This window comes from Apaloderma vittatum, unplaced genomic scaffold (assembly GCF_000703405.1).
Source record: "Apaloderma vittatum isolate BGI_N311 unplaced genomic scaffold, ASM70340v1 scaffold31459, whole genome shotgun sequence".
Taxonomy (NCBI): Eukaryota; Metazoa; Chordata; class Aves; order Trogoniformes; family Trogonidae; genus Apaloderma; species Apaloderma vittatum.
This window is the reverse complement of record NW_009737491.1, coordinates 218-25,694: the sequence shown is the minus strand read 5'-3', so window position 1 is coordinate 25,694 and position 25,477 is coordinate 218. Positions and strand designations below refer to the sequence as shown.

General features: G+C 36.5%; 1 protein-coding gene across 1 annotated transcript; it reads right to left on the bottom strand.

The window, feature by feature from the left end:
* Positions 1 to 5,162: 5,162 nt before the first annotated feature.
* HAT1 (histone acetyltransferase 1) lies at positions 5,163 to 24,849 on the bottom strand. The gene is made up of 10 exons (XM_009877345.1): positions 24,783 to 24,849; positions 22,131 to 22,206; positions 20,405 to 20,525; positions 14,035 to 14,214; positions 13,700 to 13,821; positions 13,095 to 13,199; positions 12,648 to 12,754; positions 10,368 to 10,519; positions 9,092 to 9,208; positions 5,163 to 5,549 (listed from the first exon to the last, which is right to left on the bottom strand). The coding sequence occupies exons 1-10, from the start codon at positions 24,841 to 24,843 to the stop codon at positions 5,382 to 5,384; spliced, it is 1,209 nt and encodes a 402-aa protein (XP_009875647.1). The 5' UTR covers positions 24,844 to 24,849; the 3' UTR covers positions 5,163 to 5,381.
* Between the last annotated feature and the right edge of the window lie 628 nt (positions 24,850 to 25,477).

Here is a 25,477-nt window from a genome sequence, read left to right as displayed (position 1 = left end):
CTTCGAGGAGAGTCTTTCACATCTCATGTCACGGAGATTGGCTCTGTGCTGTCAGCATGTTCCAAATAAAGAATTTCAACTTTATTTCCTCCCAAGATTGGGCAGGCTGATATTAAAAAACGCATAAGATGTGCTGAGGCAGACAAAGCTAAGCTTGAAAATGCAAGTTTAAAAGCAGTCTGTAACAGTCTATGAAATGTAATTACATGAAATCTTATAAACTGTGATACATAAATATGTTTCTAGTCTAAGTATAGTTTAAGATCTGGATACATCTGGGGTTACGCTTAGACTTTCCCATCTAAGATTGTCTCAAAAGATTATATATTTCCATAACAGTTTTTGCTGATGAGGTTGGTGCTGTTTGGGTCCTGCTTTAATCACAGATAGGTGTCCTTCCTTCAGCACTGGTGTTCAACTGATCCATGGTGTGCTAACTTGGAGTCCTGAACTTGCAAAAAACCAAAAACCTCCAACATCAGTCATACAATTTATATATATAATCAGACAAAGCTACACCAAACTGCTCCATCACAGCTCTAGGGAAAGCAAAATGACATATTAACAGTCCCTACCATATTAAGGCAAAGATTTTATCTTGTCTGTAAAACTAAGAAAGCTTTAAAAACATGAACATTTATCACCCCATACAGCTTTGAGGAAGGCTTAGCTGGAACACAGACAAGCACCTAAAAATAGCAGCTATTGAACACTGAACACCTCCCTTATTGCCATTTAGAAACAAAAAAGAGGATGTCAAGCTCTTCCCATTGATCAAGATTTCTTTTGCATTTTATCTCTTCAGCACAAAACGTGCAACAACGCTAAATGGAGCACACACCTCCTATATGTGGAATGTTTATAGCATTACATGGTCTTTATTTACTAAAGAAAGCAGCTAGTGTTACTCTCAGAGAAAAAACACCCAGTGTGCAGTACTGCTATATAGATTTTTTTTTTTGTAACAGCAAAGAGGAAATTCTGAAATGCTCTTCCCAAGGCTTTTTTATTCATTGTGTCATTACCTGAGATTCCTTCAACTTGGGTGGCAGCCTTGTAGCTGAAATATGCTTTGAAGAGCAGGCAGGGGACGTTTTTCCCCTTTTCTCTTTGCTTCTCTAATCTGGAGAATTAAAAATATTTTGAACATGAAAATCTGGAAGTTGTTAGATTAATGATCCTTTTTACACTAGTTTGTAGCACTATAGGTTTAAAAGGAAGCTCAGACACAAAATCTGTAGTCTTGTTTCTTGCAGTGCCTGTTACCAAAGGCATTATTGTAAGGAACAAAGAACCAAGTAAGCATGTATTTCATAGAATCATAGAATGGCCTAGGCTGGAAGGGACCTTAGAGACCATTTAACCCACCCCACCCTGTCGTGGGCATGGATGCCTCTCAACTAGATCAGGCTACACATGGGGACCAAATGAGTAGTTTTGAGCAGAGATTGGTATTTGCATTATTTCTCTTTTTACATTGTAAAATAAAGATTTGAGTGATTGATAGGAAGGCAAGCTCATTCCTACAAGTTTCCCTCCACAGTTGTAAGCCAGCATAACGGCAAATTGCATGCCCTGCCTGAGCAGAGCTTGCATCTTTTTGTATTGTGTTGTGTAAGAGCTTTCAGTTTTTACCGGTTGCGTTATATTTTCAGCCTCATAATTCCAAATACTGGCACTAGTGTGGTTAATAGCATTTTGTAAATTAAGCATTTTTTAATGGATAGAACCCAGGGTTTGACTGAAATCTTTCTGATCACTGGAGAAAGAGCTGGCAGTGTAAAATGGTTGGAAATAGTGATGGCACGGGGAAAAATATTCAAGTTAATTTTTGAGAGAAAACAGAATTATCTGCAACAGATATTTTCTTATGAGATACAGATTTTAATATTTTACCATGCTGTCTTTTTGTCACCTTCAAGTCCAAATTATCCTCGCAAGCAATGTTTCACCAAGCAGTAGCATTAGAGAATAACACTTCTTCAGTTTGAAAGCTGAGATTCCAAGCTTTTAGGTGATAGGCTCACATATATAATGGTATTTCTAGCTCTAACAGTTTGACATTGATGAAATCAGGTCAGAACTGACACTGGGAGAAAAGGTAAAATGGCAAAATACGCAACATAAGATTTATGCCTTCTAGTGTCTGACAATCATACAATATGATAAAGGAAGAGCACAAAGAGTGAAAAAGTCTTAGTGAGAGACAAAAAGCTATTGAAAAAAATCATCTATGTAAGCAGCCATAAACCCTTCGTATAGACATTATGGACTGCTTACCCTCCTGCTGACATTGCCGAGAGAGACAATAGGTCAGTCTTAAATCACCTAAACTGCCACATAGCAGCTTTGTGTGTTCATAGAAGGCACAGGCATTTACTGCCCAACATACTGCTTCAGCTACACAGTCCTCCTGTTCGCATGTGTTAACTCAAAAAAGACAATAGCATCTTAAGAAACTTAAGAGATTGTGTTTGAATAAGTTCTATCCCAGATTACTTCAGCATCATATTGTGCCCAGGAGAGCCTTCTAACAGCATTCAGCTTCACCCATCCAGTTCCAACACTCCTAACATCTACAGCTAAACAGTTGCTGCTAAGCCTCAGTGTTCGTTTTTCAGCTCACAAATCCACAAAATTGTATCCCGCCAGTATTTAACTACAGCTCTATATAGACCAGTGCTTATTAGTCCATAGGTCCTCTCTCATCATGCAGACACCACTAGTGATAGCTATGCTTTCACAACACCACTGATAAGCATTTTAGTAGTAGATCCCTGTTCTTAATTACATTGTTACACAAAACTTATTCAAGTTCTATAAACAGTATTCCATTTTTTTTTATTTCATAAATATGACTCACTAAGCAGCTGAAGCTACTGCTGTGTGTACTTCAGAGACAAGAATCCTGCAGCCCACTTGTAGGTGAAATTTGTTACCCTGATGAAAACTATGAAACAAAATATCCAGACTGGGAAGCCAGAAAGCTAGGACTCTGATAGTCACACCCACTGAAACCTGAGTACTTCCTCACCATTACCACTGATGCTTGCTCTCTAAAACATCAGCTCAAAAAGACTGACCCCAGAAGCCCACCAAACTAAGCCAGCATATGGTCCCCAAATAGTAGTGTCAGTAGAACTACAACTGTTTTCTAGCTGCTGTATGAGAGGTTATCACCTTTCTCTCTGCCAAGGGAAAGGATAGTTCAGACACTTCTTAGACCACTTCAGGCAAAGTCAGCAGGGCTACTTTAATTTGCTATTGAGGGGCATTTCAGATAATTGCCTTAATTTACTCTAATGGACTAGAGAGTACTCACATGGTCTTTCCTAGCAGCAGTGCTGAAAATGTCATCTGAGGCAGGATTCAAAGTTTCCAGATCTCCATAAGGCTGTTTAATCATATTGTTGGTGCCAAGAATTAGTAACAAAATAGTTCCTCTGAACCAGGTCATCCATGGGCACATCCTGACAGCTCAGAACCATAATGGACTAAGAAATCATGCTCAGCTTAAGACTGCACCTTCAGTACTAAGGGGACTGAAAGCACTAGCTTATCTCTTTCAATACTGTTAACATAAAAAGGAAAGAAAAGTATCCTGTAAGACATGAGAAGATCAACCTTCCCTAATCATTGTGTGAGAGAAGTTTCACTATTTAAGGAAAGTGATTTTGTCCTTTGTCCTTCACACCCATCCCTTGCCATCAACTGAGTATGGCAACCTCCACCACCTCTAGCATCAAGCCTACATTTCATGATACTTCTCAGCCCTTCTGGGACATCCATATAACCTGGGAGCAAGAGCAGACTCACCTCTTCTTCCTTTACACGTCAGGTCTTGCACCAAGAAAAATAACTTATGAGGAAGAAAACCATGTTAAATCTTTCCAAGAGGGCAAACAGCCCATTGGACAGTGTTTTTCTTGTCAGTCCTACATCCTCTTAAAAGGCTCAAGCTTCTTCATGCGCAGCTTCAGCCTTAGTAATGTAAAAGCTCAGGCAGTGTTAGTGGAGACTTCTCCAGAAGCACAAGAAATATCCTGAACCTTTATGCAGACACTAATCTTAAGATTAGTTCCTCAGTTCAGGTTTTCCTCTTCTGGCTTATCACCAACATGTGAACATGTTCAGTAAGAAACTAAACCCACCCAACCAAGAAGCTGCACCCTAGACCCCCAAATCCCACAACTTACCTTCACAGGCTTACTACTATCAGGAGAGTTCTGTTAAAAATTACTATTAACGAGCACAATAGATTTGGATACTAGAGAAGATGAATGACATATACAGACCAGATATCCTAGCCACAAGAATTAAAATTTCTAAAAGAAAATGTAGTAGAAAATAAAAAAGTCCACAGGGTTTAAACATTTCAAAACCATACGTTTCCCCCGTATCTTATCAAATGGTAGTAGAGAACTGTCAATCTACAAATACCAGTTCTGAAAGCTGGACCTGAATTCCATTAGGATCATGAAACATGGTTAATAAATTTCAATGATACTTATTCAGGTTAAGTCCTCTTGATTACAGGCCAAGACAAATCAGTTTAAAGACTGAACTACAAGAAAAGATATTCCAATTTATTCCTCTGAGGTAGGAGAGCCAAGATACTTAAGAACTAACCACAAGTCTTGAGAAGTAACAGCAGAATAGAGGCAAGTAACTACATAAAGGCACTTTCTTCCTGCAGATTTGTAGGTTTCTTACACTAGAAGTGTCTTTGGAGTCCTTAAAGTCTTGGCTGTTTCCCCAACTGTGAGGTATTTACCTGAAATTATGAACCTGAAAATTTAGGGAGCTGAAAAAGAATATGCTCAAGGCCCTTCAGAGGCTGAAGCAGAACAGGTCTGGTAGCTTACAGGAACAGGATCCACTTTTCAGAAAGGATAAAGGGCCTTTCCTCAGGAAGCACACCGGCCTGACCGCAGAACCAGTCCTGCAACCTGCTCACAAGACAATGCACTGAAGAGGTGCTACACAGTACAACAGGATCCAAGTACAACAGCCTGAGGAGGATGAAGTTAGGAGCAATTGTAGAGAGATGCAATACTTATATTGCTTAGATTTATGTATTAACTTGCTATTCAGCTATCTATTATTAAATCTTGAGGCAAAACAGAAGGAAAAAAAAAATTCATACAATTGAAGTGATACTATATCTGAGAATCTACATCATTTATTTCTGCAATAAGTGCCCTCGAACCTAAAAGTACAACATTTAAAAATCTACACCACAAAAATAGAAAATATTCAAAATGCACAGAAACACAAGTCACCTTTAATGTGATTAAAACGTCACATGAGATTTTTTGCAGTTAAGTGGTAGTCAAGGATGTGCTTTACAACACCGCAAGTTTCCTGTACAGGCAGGATGCTCATGCTTGTGCAAGTCGTTCTAAGACTCTTCGATAATCTGAAACAAGTTGTTGGAAGCTCTCTTCTAACTGTTCGTGTTGCATGTTTAGGTCTATTTGGTTCAATTGATTCGTCAGCTCCTCTGGTCTTAGACATCTCCTCATCTTGGCAAGTTCTCTCTGCTTTTTCTAAGCAATCAAACAAATAACAGTTTGAACACAATCAATAATCATTGAGAACATGGTATTGCATTAAATTTATTCAACTTCAGTATCTAAGTTCTTTAAGATGTCCCTAATACTAAGAAAAGCAGTAACCGTGTTTGATTAGCACATCTTTTCTGTTAAAGGCTCATAGTTCTGTATTATCAATGAAGCAGTTACGTGAAAATAATTTTTTTCCTTAACCAAACAGATTAGGTCTAACGATACTTCTGCTGAAGATGTATAGCATGAAAAACCAGATTGTAAAAAATTTACCAGAATATTTATTTCTATTACGACATTAAACACTGCCAGATGATTTCCCCATAACTATAAAAAACTAATTTTAAGCCTCCTGTATATAAAAAACATTTCAGATTTTTACAAGCTATTCAAAAGTTACCAAGGATTAGAAGTAATAGCAGTAAAATGCAGTAAGATTATTTACAAGCATAAGCATATTTGTACAGCAAGATGAGGGGTGCCCCTTGCTGTGTCACATATATCTTTACTTATTTCTTAAAAACACCACAAAATACTTGTGTATTTCCTTTCCCCAAACATACTTTTATAAGCTGATATCTATTTCTGAATTGCTCATTTCCTTAGTTGCTTTCCATTCTTCAGTCTCCCCTTGCTTTGTAAAAGCAGAACGTGTTTACCACTTCAATAAAAAGCACTGTGTATGTCTGGGATCTTATGACTAAATCTTTGCAACGCCTTTTGAATCACAGAGTCTGTTGAAAAAAAATGGGTTTTCCCAATCAGTACTACTTCTACCAGCAGTCTCAAAATCAAAGCCCTTCTGCACTCTAATCTTATATTTATCTCTCAGAGGAAAGGGTTTTTTTATTTCTATGACTGATCCCGAGCGTGAGGAGGAAGTAGTGGAGACCACAGTAAACTGTGAATGAGTAAGATCAGAAAAACTTTTATTATCTCCCACAGATTCCATAGATAGGCAAAGCTCTGTACAGAAAAGGAGGTTCTGTATCAGAGCCCTGATAAAAATGTTCAGGAACATTTTTAGCCAATAACCAAGAAACATTTCCTTGTAGAAAGCATGTCAAAAAGCAGCATAGCCATTAAAATCTAAGATTCACATGAGCTCTGTCTAGTCAAAAATATCTAAGATACTGTCCAGTTTGAGCTAACCAGACCTAACCCTTGACAAGATATTCAAAACATGTGATGAGTTGTCCAAGTGACAATAGAGATTAGTAGCTTCTGAGCAAGCTTCTGTCAGTAGAAAACCTAAAAATTCCTTAATCTAGAATTAATTCAAAGTCTGCTTAATTAACAGGAGTATCTCTTAAAATTATAAATATTAGATTTAAAAAAAGTGTCAGCTTTTAAACACCCATTGCATCAGATACTGTAGTGGTGGGCCATCTCCAAGTTCCAGATTGCAGGTAAAAAGCAAACTCCCACCGCATATTTCAGACAACAGCTGCTTCAGCATCCAATTCCCTCCAAATATACTACCAGCATACCCAGGTACACAAAACTCTGAAACCTGCACTCAGTGACATTTTACCTGGGCAGTTCTGAGAGGATTCTTTGGGAGCAAGTTATGAGACTCAGCAAAAAAAGTATATTCTGTTCAAGTAGCATACCAAACCAAAATAATATGATTAAGAAAAACAGCACAGCAGTGGTGTTTACATCCAAAAGGGATGACATGAAGAACAAAGACATGATCAAGGAGATGAGTCTGCCACCACAATACACTAATGAGCATAAAAAGCAGTTCTTCAGAAATGGAGAAGCCACAGTGAAACTGAAGTTTCACAAGCTGCTCATCCTTTGAACTACCCTACAGTGATGCCCAGTTCACTAAGATTCCTGTATTAGTATTACTTATACGGAGAGCAAGATAGTTGGCTGCAGTCACTCCAATCCAGTGGTGCCATATACAGAAAAATCTCAGTACTTTAAAACAACAACCTCCTTGCTAATGCAGACTTCAAGGAGAATAGATTTATTAGTTTTTTTCATCTGGAGTTTCTGGATACAGTTTTATTTCTGCTTAGCCAGGAAATAGCTTTAAGATGCAATACTATTTTTACTAAATTAAGGTACTGGCAATTTAGAATTATTGTACTTCTGTATAGTGCTGTTCAAATGACATTGTCAAGTGCTGTATATAAAAAAAAATTGATAGCAGCATTAGAGTACACAGCAATATTCCCAATCCTTTATTAAAATTTCGTTCTCTCCCTGTTCAAATGACTATATAAATAGTTAGCCTAATGGCAGTTCTGAGAAGTTTTTGAAAACAGCACCATGACTAGAATTTATTGGAAATATTCTTTAAAATGAGGCACAACTACCATAAGTAAGATTGCTGTATTTCAAAACATGCAACTTAAAATCAGGGAAAGTGTGCAGGCTGGTTTAAGGATTCTTTTGAATCCTTACTGAAATAACTGAAAAAATAAAAATGCAATATTTTGAAGTAGCAATGTTGTACATCTAGCAATACATAATCCACCCACTATTAATGGATTTACTGCATGCAAAGCCTGATGTGGAAACAACTGCTAAAAGCACTAGAACTGAAGTTGCTTATGGAATTTTGGATTTTCCCCATAGGGCTTCAGTGCTGAGTAAATGAGTTGAAACCACGTAACAGCCCTGTTGGCACACACGGAGGGAAATCCAGCAAATGAGACCAGACACGCATGAAAGGAAGTGTTTTGATTAAGGTCCTGCCACTCAGCATGACATGGCATGTTCTCTAGATTAGGCAAGTATTTAACGGTGCTGCGTTCTCATTTCTGCATCTTAAGTCCAACATCAGTACAATTAAAGTTTTGCTGCATACTAGTTATAGCAATAAACCTCCATTTATTTGTGGCCTTTTGACTGGAAATACAAATCTTGATGCCATGAGCAGCTAGGATATATTTTTTTAAATCTGTATCTCAGAGGGTCAGTTTATGCAACATAGGCCAAAAATATTAAAGATTGAGAGGTATACTTAATAGGAACCAAGAAAAATTACTTTGTACGAAGTTTAGTATTTGCTTGAAGTTTATGGCTGAAATTATTTTATCTTCTATCTGTGGGGAGTTTTGTGTGGACAAGGCTCGAGTATTTCTAGCAAGATGTTATGACCTAGCTAACAAGCAGAATAGGAATCTAAAGCATAAGCTTACTACAGTACTTATCTCTCCAAATCTGTGGCTTGCCCTTTTAAGATACTTTTAAGTTTTTCAAGAAATTGACATTTTTTCCCCTTAAGCCTATCTGGGCATAATGGCAGTTGTAGCTAGACAGCATAAGCCTAGTAGTGGCTTCTTGCTGGAATTAGGGAGGAAACAGTCAGGAACCAAATACAGGATCTTCGGCACTGCAGTGTATGGATGTTCTCTGCATCTGTATATGTGTCAGTTGAACACTGCATAACTAATAGTAATTGATTGGCAACATAATTGGTATCAACTACATTTATGGAAATGAAAGTAAAATCAAGTATAATTAGCTTTGAAGTAAGTATTACATGATACTTAAGTTATATACACCTTATAGGGGCCAATGAGTCTTCTTTTAATGTCCAACCGATAGCTTCGGGACTGTTCTGCATCACCCATATCTGTTGCACGCAATCGGAGAATTTCATAAACTCGTCTTGTGTGTTGCTAATGAATAGAAAGGATAATAAAAAACATCTGAATAAAGAGGTCACCCAATAGAACTCAAAATGAAGAAATATTGAAATATTAAAAGAGTAGTTCCTCAGGTTATTGGAAGACAGTCAGCAGCATGGACAAAGCCTCTGTCAAATATATCCTTTCCTCTGGTGGGTCTTGTTTTTATTTTAAAACCCCTTTCTTCCACACAGCCAGTGTCTGATCTCTCAGAGTGTTGCACCAGCTGTAGACGTGCTTCAGGGACCTGCTGTAAATGAGCAGCAGAAAGTCCAGAAGCCAGAGGCCAAAAATACTTCACGGAACTGAAAGATCTGAACTAGTGACACAAAACAATATTTTACTAGACAGTATCTACTTCGTAAATTTTAATAATCTCCATATACCTGGAAAAACTCAAGTGCTTTTGGAATCAGGATCAGCTTAGTATCACATCTGGGAAGAAATACAGTAGCAAGACTTGTTTTTTTTTTAACTGTTGCATTTGTATGAAAAGAGAATTTAAGACCAAGTATTACTTCGCTGAACAGAACAAAACAAACAAAAAAAAGGTTTATTGGCTACACTAGCACATGTTTAGATACTGCTGAAAAAAACCCAAACTGAGCTTATTTATTCTTTCAAGGTTTAAGGTATCAGACATAGAAGCCTGCAAGCTATACCATTTTCATGAACACATTTGAATATAGCTTCACAGCCCCCATGCCTCAAGCCTCTAAGCTCTCATTAAATCACAGTCAAATACATTTTTAATTAAGCAGCTCTGCTTTTTCACTATCATACTTACTAATGAGTTTAATTACTTACTGAGACAACCAGCAAATTTAATTGTTAGACTTTAACTGTTTAGTTCTCTGAGTGTTCAGAGCTGCCTTAGTAGCAGTTGTCTGCTACTTTAGTGTTCTGAATTCCCAAAACACTTATCATTTGCACAAATACACTTGAAAGAAGTGGAAACCATGTTAAATTCTATGACATCAAGAGAATTAGTAGGTAAAACCAGTATTTATCTAAAACCATGAGCTAGATGTCTCTCTTCCAAACGCATCTTAAAAATTCATTGAAATAAACCAGAGTGTGTAAATGTTTGAACTGTTACTCTCCTAGTTTGACAAGAATGTGCCCACCTACAACTGTTCTGAATTCATACCTTATTTATTTTCAGTTTTTGTTGAGCTTCTGTCACCATTTCTTGACTGAAACCTTGCATTAGCTTTCCCGGAGAAAAGCAAAGCAAATCTTGACAGAGCTTTACAAGAACAAAGTCTCTTAGCTTCACATAGTTTTCAGATGGATCTTCAGCTAGAAAGACGGAAAAATAAAACCAAAAAACAACACATAGTTGATATCAGCATTATTTGTTTCCTCACCTCTGGTATGTAACGACAAAGAACTATGGAAAACAAAATCAGACACAGTGTTCATCCAGTATAAAAATTTTAAGTATTGCTATCAGAATTCTAGATCTTTGGCATCAGATATTAAAGAGCTTGCAGAAAGAAAAACTTCTAATATTTTGTGTATATATTGCTTTAGAAAACACACCAAGTTTGAGAACTGGCTTCAGAGAACATCAACACAGTCCCATAGACAACTTTGCTCCCACTTGGGAACTATGTGGAAGGAAAATGCTTACAACATTGTGAATACATTTCTTCCTTAAATACAAACTTATACTAAGTAAGCAGCAGGGTCATGTTCCCTCTCCAAACTCAGTTCTCCATGGGTTAGTATTGGGGAATTTATGGCTAGATAGCTTAGATCCCAACTGTGTTTTTCTTTAGTGTTGAGGACCACGGTAAATGGTTGGAATTTGCAGATTAGGGACTATCAAAAGGTAACAAGTTACCAAGAAGTAAGACTGGGATAGAAGGTTTTGCTGCATATATGCAGCACTGCATGACTGCTAATTTATTTTTTGGATTGCAGAATTCTTATGATGATCGTGTAAGTTAATGTTTTATGCACAAGTGGCCTAATATTCTATGGCAAGTCTTACCACACTTGTTCTGCAAAAGAGACTGGAGAAGCTGTTAATTAATTCCTTTTTGCTCAGATTAGTTAAGACAGTTTCTGTACAGGAAGCGCCATCTGCATCCACATTTTACTTGTGTCAGTTAGGATGAGAAGTTATAAGCAGAAAAAAATGTTTGTTGTAAACGTGAAGCTAAAGTCATCTTTTTAAAGTGTTAGCTCTCTCAAAGAGGTTAAGTAGACCTTAATTTCTTCTTTTCACAAAAGTGAAAAGGATTTAGTTCACAATTTCAGATGTTACGTAACTAAGTATCAAGATTTTCCAGCCTGATTTTCTCCATCAAAAATGACAATGTTTTTTTAAAGACTTAATTTCTGTAACTTGAGTGCCATGTAGAATATTGCAAGCTTTCTCCCGCTTTATTCCAAGAAGTTACTAATTTAGCGCACCTTTACTGTTTGCTACAAACCTGTGTTTAAGGCACTATGCCACGAACATGTGATAGCATGGTACTGCATAAGTCATAAGACTGTTTTATCCTCAGCTATAAAAGCTACATAAAGCTTTGTACTATTAAAAGCAAAAAGTAAATGCATGATGGACATAATTTCCTGTTGCATAAACAAAGTTATACTACCTCAGGTTCCCATGAGTTGGATTGAAATTATCAGGTGGATTACTTTATGTTAGGATTATCCTGCAGCGATGTATTATGAAAGCCAGTGTTCTACTGTATTTTAATTAGAATGGAGGAGCTCTTTCCAAGATGAAGATCTGAGATAGCACCTAGAATTGAATGGTCAAGTCGTGTTTGAACTGGATTTCTTCCTATATGAGACTTGAAGCCACAGGATAGATGTCACATTTGTAGCCAATTTTTGTTATATTCTTTTTATGCACATACACTTTTCTTTTCTGCAACTTCCTCCATTTATTTTTAGTTATTTGTGTACGCACTTCTGATGCCATGGGTACCTTCAGCCAGCAATACATGCTCCTGGAATACAAATTCTCTGTGGATTTTTTACTGTCTAAAATTTTGGCTCGCAAACTAACGTTAATATGCTATCTTAGTTTTGTTCCTCGTCCTTCCAATTTTGAGTTTTGGCTAACAGGAGTAAGTTGAACAAGGAATTTGACAAAGCTTGATCTCTTGGCAAACTCAGCTGCGCATCTCACAATAAAATGGCTAATTAGCTTGTAATCCATTCACGCTAGGGATTGAATTTTCCTGGTGTGCTGTTCTCTAAGAAAAGGATTTAAGGAGCTACATTATATATACAGTTCTTCTGTAAACCAGAGTACTATTAATCTTGAACTGAGCTGAAGCTAAATCTTCAAAAGGCCATTTAATTCTGACAAGTGAACATGGAAGCGAGTTTGCAGGCTAACAACCTGTGAATGCTCTAAGCTGCTTGTTGAACAGGGGAACCAAGTGAAAAAGTTAACACAAACCTGTTATATCAAGTACTGTAGGAGAAGACATATAGTATCTATGAACTGTTTCAAGCAGCTGAGCACCATGGCCTTCTCCTTGGAATGGTGGCAAGATCAGCATCTGGCTACAGACAAAGGAACGCATTTTCAATTTAAATGCAGGCATTTGCAAACATTGCAACGTAAAGGCTTAAAAACCTGGTATTTCATTTTAGATTACAGTTCGTGTAGCAACCTTCATGCTAAAATATAACTTTTACTGGAGTCTTAAAATTGCTAAATATTCAAAACTTGTTTGAGATTCCCTCCGCTTCTAGAAGGGAACAATGAAATAAATCAGTGCATAGCCAGCTAATAATAGGGATTTTTTTAAACAAATCAACACCATTATAAACAAGTATTGGGAACTTCAGCAGTTCCCTCTTCTGAAATAAAAGGCAAGGCACGAGTTACGCCGCCAATTACCTTACACGTGGCCGGGTTTTGTCTGGGTACACATAGTAATTATAGACTGTCATGTAGCCTACGGTCGCAAAGAGCGTAGCTCCATCCTTATTATACTTCTCAAATCTGCAGATAAAACAGAAAGCCAAGCAGGTCAATTACAGTCGCGCTCCCATGCAGTGTCCATTTTCTTTTCCATTCTCCAACTGAATTTTCAGTGTCAGCAAGCTACTCTGTGAGGGCCCAATGGGTACACCTGCTATGTTCTGAATGTACAATTCACTTAATTGGTGTGCAGCAACTTGGATAAATCAGGCCTCTTTACAGCACTTCAGTGCACTTGCCCATTATAAGGATGAATAGGTGGCAAGTAAAAGAAAACACAGGCAAAGCTCATTTTACTGTTTAAGCCTACATTCAGGACTCTAACGGACAACAGCATTTAATTCAGCTCTATTCTCAAGCTTTCCCAAAGCATAATGGAGGAAAACTCAAGCCTCATAAACAATGGTTTTTCTTTCCTGGGAAAAATATCATTATACTGCTCCAATAATTGGCCAGCCACAATTAAAATGCAGCCTTTGTGGAGGTAATAAGGTCCACCGTTGCTTTAGAACTGTACTTACACTAGAAAGTAGTTCCATCTTTCATCATCTACATCAATAAAGCTAGCAGTTTCAATAAACCACATCAAGAACGTCTGAAGCCTTTCATGATATTCTCGAAAGCCCGGACATGTCATGTCAGCCTAGGGAAAAAGCCAGGAGAAGTCAGGTGAAGTCTATCACAGATGTAAGAGGAAAATAACATGCAAAACCTAAATTCTTCAATATAAAAATGCATGTTTCAAGTTATTCATAAACGGGTAAAGTTACACTATTTATATATTATAGTTGAAATATTAATGAAAACGCAGTACTGCAAAATAATAAAAAAAAGCAGGTTAACTTCTTATTCATACCTTGTATATCTGATATGTTATATCTTCACCAGCTTCCTCATTATGGACAGAATATGTGTGTAGCAGCATTCCAAAAGGCTTGAAGTTGACCTCCTTCTCCAACAGAGACACAAAGTCATCTGTGTTTGTGCAAAAACCAGGAGGAATGATTTCTCTAATTTTACTTTCAACATCATCTGCCTGAAGATTACAAAAGGGGACAGGATCAGTGGAAGATTAGAAAAAATAGAGCACTGATATCACTATTGTGCTATTAGAAATTAATATAAGAGAGATACTATGGCCTGACAGTAATTTAAAAAAAAAAAAAAAAAAGTGTTGACCTTCCAGCAAGTAAATTAGCTGCACTGACAAGATCCAGCAAGGTCACAAACCAGTGACTGTGAGCATCAAAAAAACCAGTGTAAGCTCATGAACACTTTTATGTTTGCAGATTGCCACATTTGTTCAAGTAAAATCTAAGGGTGTTGATAGCTATTCTGAAAGTGCAGCATACTCAGAAGACTCTCCAGTCAGCAATTCTCCAAGACTATACTACACAGCCTGGTGGAACTCCTAAACAAGCACCTTACAAGAGGTATTAGGTGGTGCAGAACTAAATGGAAGAAAAGTGACAAAGATCAAAAATGGTGGCTCCCAAAAAAGAAGGTGACAGCTAGCACACTCTTGCATTCTTATGTCTCCCTGCTTGAAATGCCTGCCTACAGGATCAGCTGCAAAACACTTTACAAACTCAGAAGGCAACATCCCACAATCTAATTACAAAACATTTTGAAAACAAAGTTTGACATAAAATAATAAAAATACTGTCAACAAATCTGACCTGTAGTCCAACATACTGAGGGAGACGAAACATTCTAACACCAAAATTAAATTCAGACATTAAAATTACTCTTTTCAGATAACCAAAGTGAAAGTTAGAGACTATCAGCTGAGCAGACTTCATAATCCCTTTCAGACCCCCAAAAGACCACTTGATTGAATACATTTACTACTTCTTTTTAACCATGAATATTTGATGAAGTTTCACAATAACGTATTACTGCTTCTCACCAGGCAATAAAACTTAATGAATTGGTCTCAACTTAACAAAACCATACTCCTCAATACAACCCCTAAAAGCCTGACATTACATTCAACAAAATGAGCTTACATTCAATTCAAACTTTCCCTCAGACAATGAATCCAGGTTTCTACTTAATGGAGTTTGCCGTGAGTTCAGCTGTAATGTTTGTATTGTATCTATTTCCACAAGGACTGACACAAGAACACTTTGTGTTAACTTACTAAGCAGCTCTTTCACACCGTTTACATGCATGATGGGTATTAGTTCAAAACCAAGACCCTTGCTACTTAGCATTCAAAACAGGGAAATTAAGATGCTTAGAACAAAGTACACTACAAAAGGCTAATACAACACGCTACTAAGTCCTGTGCTTTCAACCATAGTCCCTTAAGTAGAAGCAATGCACCTGCAAATGAATAGCACTTCATCATTCAGTTACATTTTTAGTGTAGAGAAAGATGGATGTAGTTCAGCACAAACAAGTTTTATTCTTAATAGTTCGGTACCACCAACATTTATATTTATATTCATAGAGGGAGCTATTAAGCAGTTAAAATACAGCTCCACAATACTTGGTGTAAGAACCCAGTTAAAATGCTTACAATCTTTATCACACTAATTTCATTTTCAAAACAAAGGAGATGCATTTATTGGGATCTTTGCTGTTCTTCTTAAAGCAGTATTAAACATTTTCTTCACACTTACTGTTTTAACCACACTACACAAAATCAGCCATTTTTTCCCAAATCAGTTAATTACATAAAGAAAAAGTATTTTTATGGAATACATTTCAGGAAGACTTTTTTTTTTTAACTGTGCAAGTGCATTGTTTGCACAGATCCTAAGTCTGCACTGCTAACAAAACTATAGGAAACCACAGCTATGAATCTGTAGTAACGTTCACTTTATATATCTGAAAAAGACATAATAATACTTCTGAGCATCAGTTCAATAGCTCAGACTATGCAGAAAACACCTACAAAGGATGAATATGCATCATGAAATATTATAATGTTTAAGTAATTTTGCTCCCCTTCATTAGCGCTAAGAAGGAAGACAAACTTCCACGTGCTGAAAGCATGCAAGATAATGTATCCATCACTGGCTGCCACTGCAGAAAAATCTTGCTTTCCACAAGTTAAAAAGAATTAAATAATGAAAAAAAGAGGTTTAACAGATAAAGCAGCACATAATCCTTCTCAGTTGTATATATCTACAACATACTTCCACCTCCTGCCTCCTACAACTTCTGTCCCCTTGACATGGGGCCTGACAGCTTAAGAAAAGAAACTGTATTCTTCAGTTATTTTTAGGGTTAACAGCATCTCCCTTTCTTACAGAGGAAATCCCAGAATCCCATTTGAATCCTGGCATAAGTTTAAGTGATCCAATTTTCAGTCAGTAAGTCCTGGAATACTGGAATCTTGAAATATCAACTGCATATTAATGTTTCAGTAATATCTATATTTTCTAATGTAAACCTCCATTACTTAGTAGGCACTTCCCAAACACTTCTGAGGTGCTCATAATCCAAGGAGTTACCAAATTTGTTCATTGCCTTTCCCTTGTGCATTTGATACTAGCAAGAGGTTCATTTCCTAGAGCAAGGCACTCACTCACATCTTACCAAGTGGCACAGATGCACACTATGACACACAAGATTCTGTTCAGAAAAACAATCCAGTTGACTAATGCAGTAAACACAGGCAAAGCCATTTACCATGAGGTGTGCAAAAACACAAATGAAGCCAGCCAAGAGATTATGAGTTCATGGACTTACTGCCTGTAACATATTTACTTTCGTAATCAGAATCACGTGAGGTGGTGATGGGGATTTGGTACAGGCTTGTAACTAAACTCAATTTGTACTATGACTACTAAAGTGGGCAGTGTCTCCTGGAACATTGCATTTGAATCTGGGTAATTTTAATATAGAGATTCTTGTACTAACAGGCAGTTACAACATTTGTATACCATGCAGACACTGTTTCAAAGTGACTTAATTTAAAATTACAGAAGAAGTATTATTTGAAAGTTGAATTTTTCTAACAATTACATGTATTCCAGTGGGGATCAACGGAATGATCAGCAGTATTACTTTACAAAAAAGAAAATATTTCCAAAATTAAAATTACTCTTCTTCCTTAACTTTCACACAGAGCAAAAGTATTGGATCAGCTGCAAAACAAGATAAATACATTTATAGTAAAGACTTTTTCAGAGGTTAGTAAAATATTTTCCCCCACATCATAAAATGTAGATGAAAAATAAGATACTTGAACAGCTACAAATCTCAAAGCAACAAGCAATTTGAAGGTTAACACTGTCATTAATCACACTAGAAAAAGCATCAACTCCATCCAAAGGATAAATTCCATTAATTTCCATCAAACGAAGCGCCAACTTCTGACCAAAACACAATCATACTTTGCTGAGCCTGCCCCACTAACATGGTTTAGATCCACATTTAGGAAGATGAGATTAAGATACACAAATATGGCTGGAGTTCTGGCTCTTCACATTTCAGGATTTTACTTTTTATCTCATGCTTGAAAAGAGAAGGAAAAAAACAGTGGCACTGGGACAAATATTTCTGTGAGTGTCTAGTAGAAACTGTAGCAGCTGCTTTAGCAATAATGGAAGCAAACTTCGTATCACAGAATAAAACCACCTGCTGTTGAACAGGCTTGTGTGGGTATTTAGATACAACCCCCTAAGCTGTGAATAACTTTGCAGAGCACTAAAACTACCTTCTCACATGTAACCAGTTATGTCAACAGCAGAAATTGCTGTCCCTTCCTAAATGTCACCTATTCACACACAAAGATTACCTGTCACATATAGCAGATAGTCCTCATCTTAGTATGATTATCCTGAATGAGCTAAGATCAGAAACCACACAGTTAACTTCATAAAGCAAATGTTAATATGCATTTAAATTAGCACCCTGCTGTAATGAGAGCTTGTTTCAATCTCTGAAAACGCATTCCTGTCTGAAGGTGGTTAAACTAACGGCAAACACAAATGCAGAACACAATTGATGACCACCATCTTTATTTCTAGTTAGGTTCAGACATAGCCATGAGCAGCCTATTCGGATATACAGTGCTAGTAATACCAAGGGAAGCACAGGGTAAGCTACCATTCTTCCAATTCAGTTAAAACCTATAAATACTCTTGCAAGTACACAGAAGCCTCTATCATAGAATCATAGAATGGCCTAGGCTGGAAGGGACCTTAGAGACCATCTAGTCCAACCTCCCTGTCATGGGCAGGGACGCCTCTCAACTAGATCAGGCTACTCAAGGCTCCATCCAACTTGGCCTTGAACACCTCCAGGGAGGGGGCAGCCACATCTCTGGGCAATTTATTCCAAAGTCTTGCCACCCTCGTACTGAAGAATTTCTTCCTAAGATCTAACCTAAATCTATTCTCCTTCAACTTAAACCCATTTCCCCTTGTCCTGTCAGTGGACACTCTTGTAAAAAGTCCCTCCCCAGCCTTCCTGTAGGTTCCCTTCAGGTAATAGAAGGCAGCTATTAGGTCCCCCCGAAGTCTTCTCTTTTCCAGACTGAACAATCCCAGCTCCTGCAGCCTGTCCTCATAGCAGAGCTGCTCCAGCCCCTGGATCATCCTTGATGATCTTTTTTGTCCCCATCTCAATCCTTAAACAACTGGAGGAATAATTCAGCATAGGAAGCAGAGGCTGAAAGAAGCAAGATTTCTGAGCAATCAAACCCAAAAGTTGCAGGATGCACTTAGAGCAAGACAGACCTTGTTCACCTTGCTTATTACTCCAGAAAAGTAAAGCGGCTTTACCATTTGTACAGAAAATAGGTAGGCTGTAAGTAAAAAGGTGTTATGGTGTGGATTCCTGTTGTGACATGATTTTGAAATTCCATTGGTGAAAGGTTAGAGTGTTGGATTTTAATATGATTACTACTTTGCCAAAAGGCTTTTTTTTTTTTTCCTAATTTCTAAAAACCTTCTAAAGATTGAATAGCATGACCTGTTGCTCATAGAATACATTGTCCTAGTCTCAGAAGTATTTCAGGCATGTCCAGGCACTTAGCCTGTTGAACTAAGTACATGTCAATACAACTTCAGAACAAGGAAGGGCAAACCTTTAAAATTCATTTAACAAAGTCCTTCCAATGTTGTTTTTTTCTTTACAATAGATATTTCCTTGAAAATATTTAAATAAACTCAGATGAATTTGAAATTAGGAACTCAGAAAATACAACTTCAAAGACATTTACTTCAAAAAAAAGAATAAAGGCTTTTCTCAGGCAGAGTAATTTGAAGTCAGTGCAGGTATATAGCCATTTCACATTACAGAGTATTATGAAGATTTGTCAATAAACACATCAATAGCTCTTTTGGAAAGAAATCAGCTTAGTTTTTTTCTCCCTACAATGAAGTAAACTCAGATGGTATTATGTTTTCTTAATGCAGAGACCACTCTGAAAAACTGATTTCTTTTCTGAATCACTGTACAGATACTTATACAAGCATTTAACAATTGAAAACATTGTTAAGAAGGTATTTTATTCCTATTTCTAAATTACATTCAACTTTCTTCAGCTGGCTGAAAGACTGATTAACTTAGCTTTTGTAGGGTTATCACAAAAAATATTCCGAGAGCAAGGAGGCAGAAGGAAGAAAAAAGGAAAAAGTTTTTCTACAAGTATCCTATAAGCTTCAAAAACCTGTAGGCAAAAAGAGAAAAAAGTAAAAAAATCAAAACAGCAACACCAAAACTCCCAAACCAAACAGGACATCCTGCAGGTAACTATTACTGCGTTTAATAAAGATGTATAGTACACGATACCCAACCAGAAGTTTCTAATCTTTTTTCCACGTTACTTCTTCTCCACAATTGCTATTTAAAGAGATACACTCAAGCATCCTATCTCATGAGGCCTTCACAGAAACCTCCTTTTCCTTCTGACTGAATTCATTTCAATATAAAACCCACCAAATGCTAGTCCTCCTCCTGGAGACAGTTAACATGAAAATACAGACTTGCTAAGCCATTACATTGTTTTGTGGAAACTGGCTTTGGTACTAGCACCTCACTAGCACCCATTTGACTGTGCTGTTTGACGCAATTTTGATGGCACTGCAGCCAAAAGATGAATAATGGGAAAACATGTGGATGAAGTTGAAGTTTTTTTTCAGCTTAGCAAGAAAGGAAGTTTTGTTTGTTTGCTTTTAATGTAAGTCACATTTCGGTGGGCAATTACTAAATCTAATTAAACCTTCTCAATAATATTTTGAGTGCAGGTCTGGTTCTGTCTTTACCTCCACACAGTCAAATTTTTCATTAACTTTAGATGTATATTCGATGCGGAAGAGCGTTGACAGGTTACCAGCGATATAGTACAAGAGGATCTTCAGTCCCTTGTAGCCAAAAGCAACTTCACTGAGGAAAGAAAGAACAATCAACTCCAAGCACAACAAATCACAAAGCATTCCTTTAATACACTTTAAAAGACCACATCATCTTTCCCAGTGAGGTATATTAAGCTTCCTAACAGGAAAAAGGAATCAAACTGGATGTACATTATTTAGACAGAGAGAACATACTACACTATTTATTTGTACTATTTTGCTCCCCTAATGGAGAAATAGAACATGTTCCTGAACTCAGTAAGGCAGTGTCTTGTGCCCTTACTGTGACAGCTCAAGAAAGAAAATACCTGAAATAACTAATACTGCATTTATGTTGTTTAGAGTGACTCACTCACATCTACTTCTATTAATTACAAATAATATTTATTAAAACTTATGCCACAATTTACACAATAAAACACGAACAGATAACTAGTCATAGTAATAAGTGCATTTTCGGTGGACTTCTTCGGTATTTTTACACTTTGAAAACATGAGTTATGTCAATATAAGCACTGTACTGTGGGGAAAAAGAATTTGTTTTCAGGCAAAATATCTGAGCTGCAGAAAATGTTCACAAAGAAACTGGTTCCTCACTTTTTATTTTAATTCATAGTTATTTTTTTTAACTGAGATTTTTCTTTTATGCTAGCACATTTATAATTTAAAATTTGAAGTGCCAGAATAAAAATTTGCTAGTTATATTGACTAAGAGTTCTCCCACTATTAAAGGTATAATTATTTTCAGTGATAGCTACAGTAGATGTGAAGAAGTATAAACAAATTTTACTACAATTAATATGAGCAGCTCATCTACTTGGAGTACTCTGAATGCTTTTAAAAAAGAACTGGAAATTAAGAAACTAAATTACTTTAAGAATTCCACCGATATGTGCATGTGGATTTTCCTTAGTTTCTCCTGCATTTGTTGTTTTCTAAACTATGGCCATATTGTTGAATAAATACCACTCTACAGAAAATATTAAATGACACTTCAGCACTAGGGCCAGAGTAGCTAACTCCCCTACAATACTAATGAAAGTCAGTGTTCTTGGGAAAACCAAAGCAAATGAAAACTATGATTTTCTATAGTTTCTGTATCACCTGCATGTCTAACTGGTTAACAAGTGTACATATTAGAGAAAATAAACTCCTGAATTCAGTAGTTAGCATTCAATGATCTAGAGCAGCCAACGAGGCGAGCTTAAGCTAGCACTTGACATCTTCCATTTTATTTACTAAAACGCCCATGTAACAGTAAAAAATAAACTGATTTACCGTTGCTAGGTATAGAGGTTTTTTAATACACATTACTGTGAAAGTTATTAGGAAGAATTGGTAACTCTTAATCTTAGAAAAATACCACAAGCACAACACCCACTTAAATAGTTATGACTGCAAAATCAGGTATTTAATTCTCTGCTTACCTACCTTAAAACAGCATATAAAACAACTACAGGCTCAAACTCTATGAGCTAGGCACTAAGGCCATTGTTTAACTATACGGTCATAAAACTGAAGTATTGTTATGTTATTTAAACTACCGTGGGCTAGTAGGATTTCTTGTTTTCTAAAAATTTGGAAGCAACTTTCCCCTTCCAGACCTATTAATTTGACTCCCGATCCTTTAACTTACTCATCTCCAAACACTTGGTGGCTATACTCTGGATTAAATGTTGTGTTGTCATCCTCCAAATCCTCAGGAAAGCGAACTGCGGAGGAAAAAATATAAAATAAGAAATAGCATGACCAAGTCATTAGCTTCAGTTTGTTTATCCCCAGATGCCCTGTCAAATGTTCATGCATTCCTCCACTACAGACAACTTCAATTATGAACTTGTATATATCAGGCTGACATACAAATGAAATAAAGACATCTTGAGCAATTTGGATACATGTTATCTGATCTGAGGAGATCAAATCATTCCATTTCTCTGTTTTATTCTGGTTACACAGATGTATACATTTATATATTTCCTATCTCCTGAATGTTACTGCCTTTAACTTCATCTGGAACACTGAGGACACCACTCAGCTGGATATTCCCACAATAAGCCAGATCGATCATGTAATCAATGTTGCCTTCTCATTTTGCCATTCTTCTCCTACACGCAGGTGAGAACACTTCACTGTAGGGGGGGCATTTCAAGGAGCGATGAATGGAAAGAAATGTTTGTGCGTTTATGTTCATGTGATAACATTCTCTGTGTTTTGGAGAATCAGCATGGATACATACAAAACAGCTGCATCAATACAATACTGGTACTTGTACCAATATTACCAAAATAATCAGTCATTTTTGACATTTTTTTCTTTTACTGACACTATGTTTCCCCTAAAGTCTAGTATTAAACAAGGTCTTTTCTGGTAATGTAAAAAATACTTGCTACAATGGCATCTACTCAAACCCAGCAACTTATTGAACAAGCATTTTATTCATGCTTGTTACACCACGTGTTACAGCAGTTGCTCCACAGTGATTGTAACAGTCCTTCCATTATAAAATATACCATTTTTTATTAGTGGATGAAATTAAAGTACTAAAGTTGGATTTTCAAAAAAAAATTTTAGAACAGAAACTTGATTCCCAAACATTCTCTGTGTATTTACAGCTAAAAATTATTACCTCCAATTGGAAGGGATATAACTCCTAACTTACGCATTACAGTGATAGCTCAGTCACAGTAACAAGACACAAGTAGCTCAAGACAACAGCTACACATTTTACATGTTGAATGTGCTCAATGTGCATGAGCATGCAATCATATAGGAGTTAATATTGCTCTTAAAGCTTTTTTTTTAAAAAGTACATGGAATATTGAACTAAGTAGAAGTGGAGATGAAGTTTTTTCCAATAATGAGAAAGAAATTATTCAGACAAAAATTCAAATGAGGAATGTCCTAGGGACAAGACAAATTTGGTCCTCTCAGAAAAGAATGGTTGATCTTGTCCTCTCAGGTTTAATTCAGAGAGCAACAGATGTGAATGCAAATTAACAGTGTTAAAAGCAAACAACACAACAACAACAAAAGAAACAAACAAATAAACAAATAAAACCAACCCAAAAAGCAATTCTGAACTGTAATCATGGAAGAAACTAGGACCCTAAAGAGGGCCGTGTATGACAATTGATTTTATATACATGTGAGAAATATATTGAGTGTACTTTTTTTGTTTTGCCTTTTTTTTAAATGGTACCACTTTGTGTCTTCTCATCTTTTCTCTTAACGTAACATGTATGTGGAACTGCTACATTCTGTGAAAGCAAAAAGGAAGCTAAAAGGTATAGCTGACATGGCCAACAGGTACCTTAATTAAAATCCCTCTAGCAGTCTCCCCGAAACCTGATACAGTATCTCCTCGGATTTCCAGACAAAATTCACTCAGATGTCATTATCTCTCATTCCTTTATTTGGTTTTAGAAAGGTAGAAGAGAAAAAAAGTTACATCTAGTCATAAAACCATAATTTGAAATGATGTTTAAGAGGAAGATAAATACTTCACCATTATAGCAGCAGGAAAACATAAGTATTTTGGTTAAAATAACAGTTTGGCTCACAGGCCAAAGGTGACTGTCTATTAAAAATGCTACTAAACTATACGGAACACACTGCTAGTAGTAGCTCTGTAACGTGCTTAACAGGTTCATTATAATTTACTAAGAAGATAACAGTGCTTGTACTACTGCTTTGTACTACTCAAGAGAATAAATTGCTGACAGGCTGGAATATCTTATTCTTCAGTTATTACTGCTGCATGTAAGTTTGAGATATAAACAAGTCCACCAAGGGTTCAGCAACTCTGTATTCTAAGTGTCCTAGTAAGGAACATCAGTTAGAGAGCAATAAACAGTTCTCAAAAGATGGATTTTTTTTTCTATTCAGATCTTAAACAATTTTAATTTAAAACGTATTGTATAATCCAAATGCTGGCAAGGGACAGGAAGAGGGGTAGCAAAAGCCCCAACTCAAGAACACAGTATAAGGATTAGAGCAGGGAAACGAAAAGAACATAATGAATACTTCAAGAAAAGAAGATAAAATCTAATTCCAAGTCACTCTAGTAACATGATAATAAATTGGTGATGACATCATTATGCGGAGACAGGACAAAAGTTCGCTAGCGGTACTTGAATTGTAGTAGTCTTTGCAAAACGGGACTATGGGCTTGTGTATTTACATTAATAAGTACATATTAAAACCTAAGTGAATTTAAGTACAAGGAAGTTTCTTAAGAAGACACTAAAACATTCCAGAATCAAATCCACAATATTTAAAGAGACATTACCTAGTTTCAGCTGAATTGCTTCATTTGTATTACACTTGTATTCAGCCAGCTTCTTCTCCATAGCAGTAAGTCCTGAAGAAAAAGATATTTTTTTCAAGAGTTATTTTTTTCAAGAGTTATTCAGTTTAGGTATCACTATTATTCAAGAAGCATATTTAGAAAAATTTCTCAAAAACAACAACAACAAAAAATCCCATACCACACAACACAAACCCACTAAAAACATTGAACAAGTAGGTATAAAAAAAACGCCCTCAGTATGCTACAATGTGTAAAAGGAATACAGACATTTCTCTCAAACACTTTTCTGGAACAAGAGACATGAACTAGAAAAACAGACCACAAGTCTTTTTAGTTTCTCAGAATGAAGGGCATTACAATAAAGATGTTTAAATGTTTTAATTTGTTGCCAATAAAACATATTTGAAAGCTATAAGTAAAAAATTAAGAATTCAATCTGACAGATGTTTCTCTTAAAGAACATGTTAAGTAAAATGTTTCAGCACCTTTCAAAAGTTGGCACTAAGTCGTTTACATAAACAGGTGCTTATTAGCTAGTGACACACACACCACCAGCAATTATCTAGTTGCCACTTCTCTTCCACAAAGGATGTGGAAGTAAATAATAATGCATCTAGTCTGTTTTTCCAAGCATAATCCAACACAGAAGACATATTTTGTTTATCATGGTATTT

What these genes read in the sequence shown, in the direction of transcription:
- HAT1 (XM_009877345.1), bottom strand. Translation starts at nt 24,843, where the DNA reads ATGGAGAAGAAGCTGGCTGAATACAAGTGTAATACAAATGAAGCAATT. An exon ending in TAACATATCAGATATACAAG is followed by an intron (nt 13,822 to 14,034) that starts GTATGAATAAGA and finishes CTTTTTCCCTAG; the next exon opens with GCTGACATGACATGTCCGGG. An exon ending in AAAACCCGGCCACGTGTAAG is followed by an intron (nt 12,755 to 13,094) that starts GTAATTGGCGGC and finishes CTTTGTCTGTAG; the next exon opens with CCAGATGCTGATCTTGCCAC.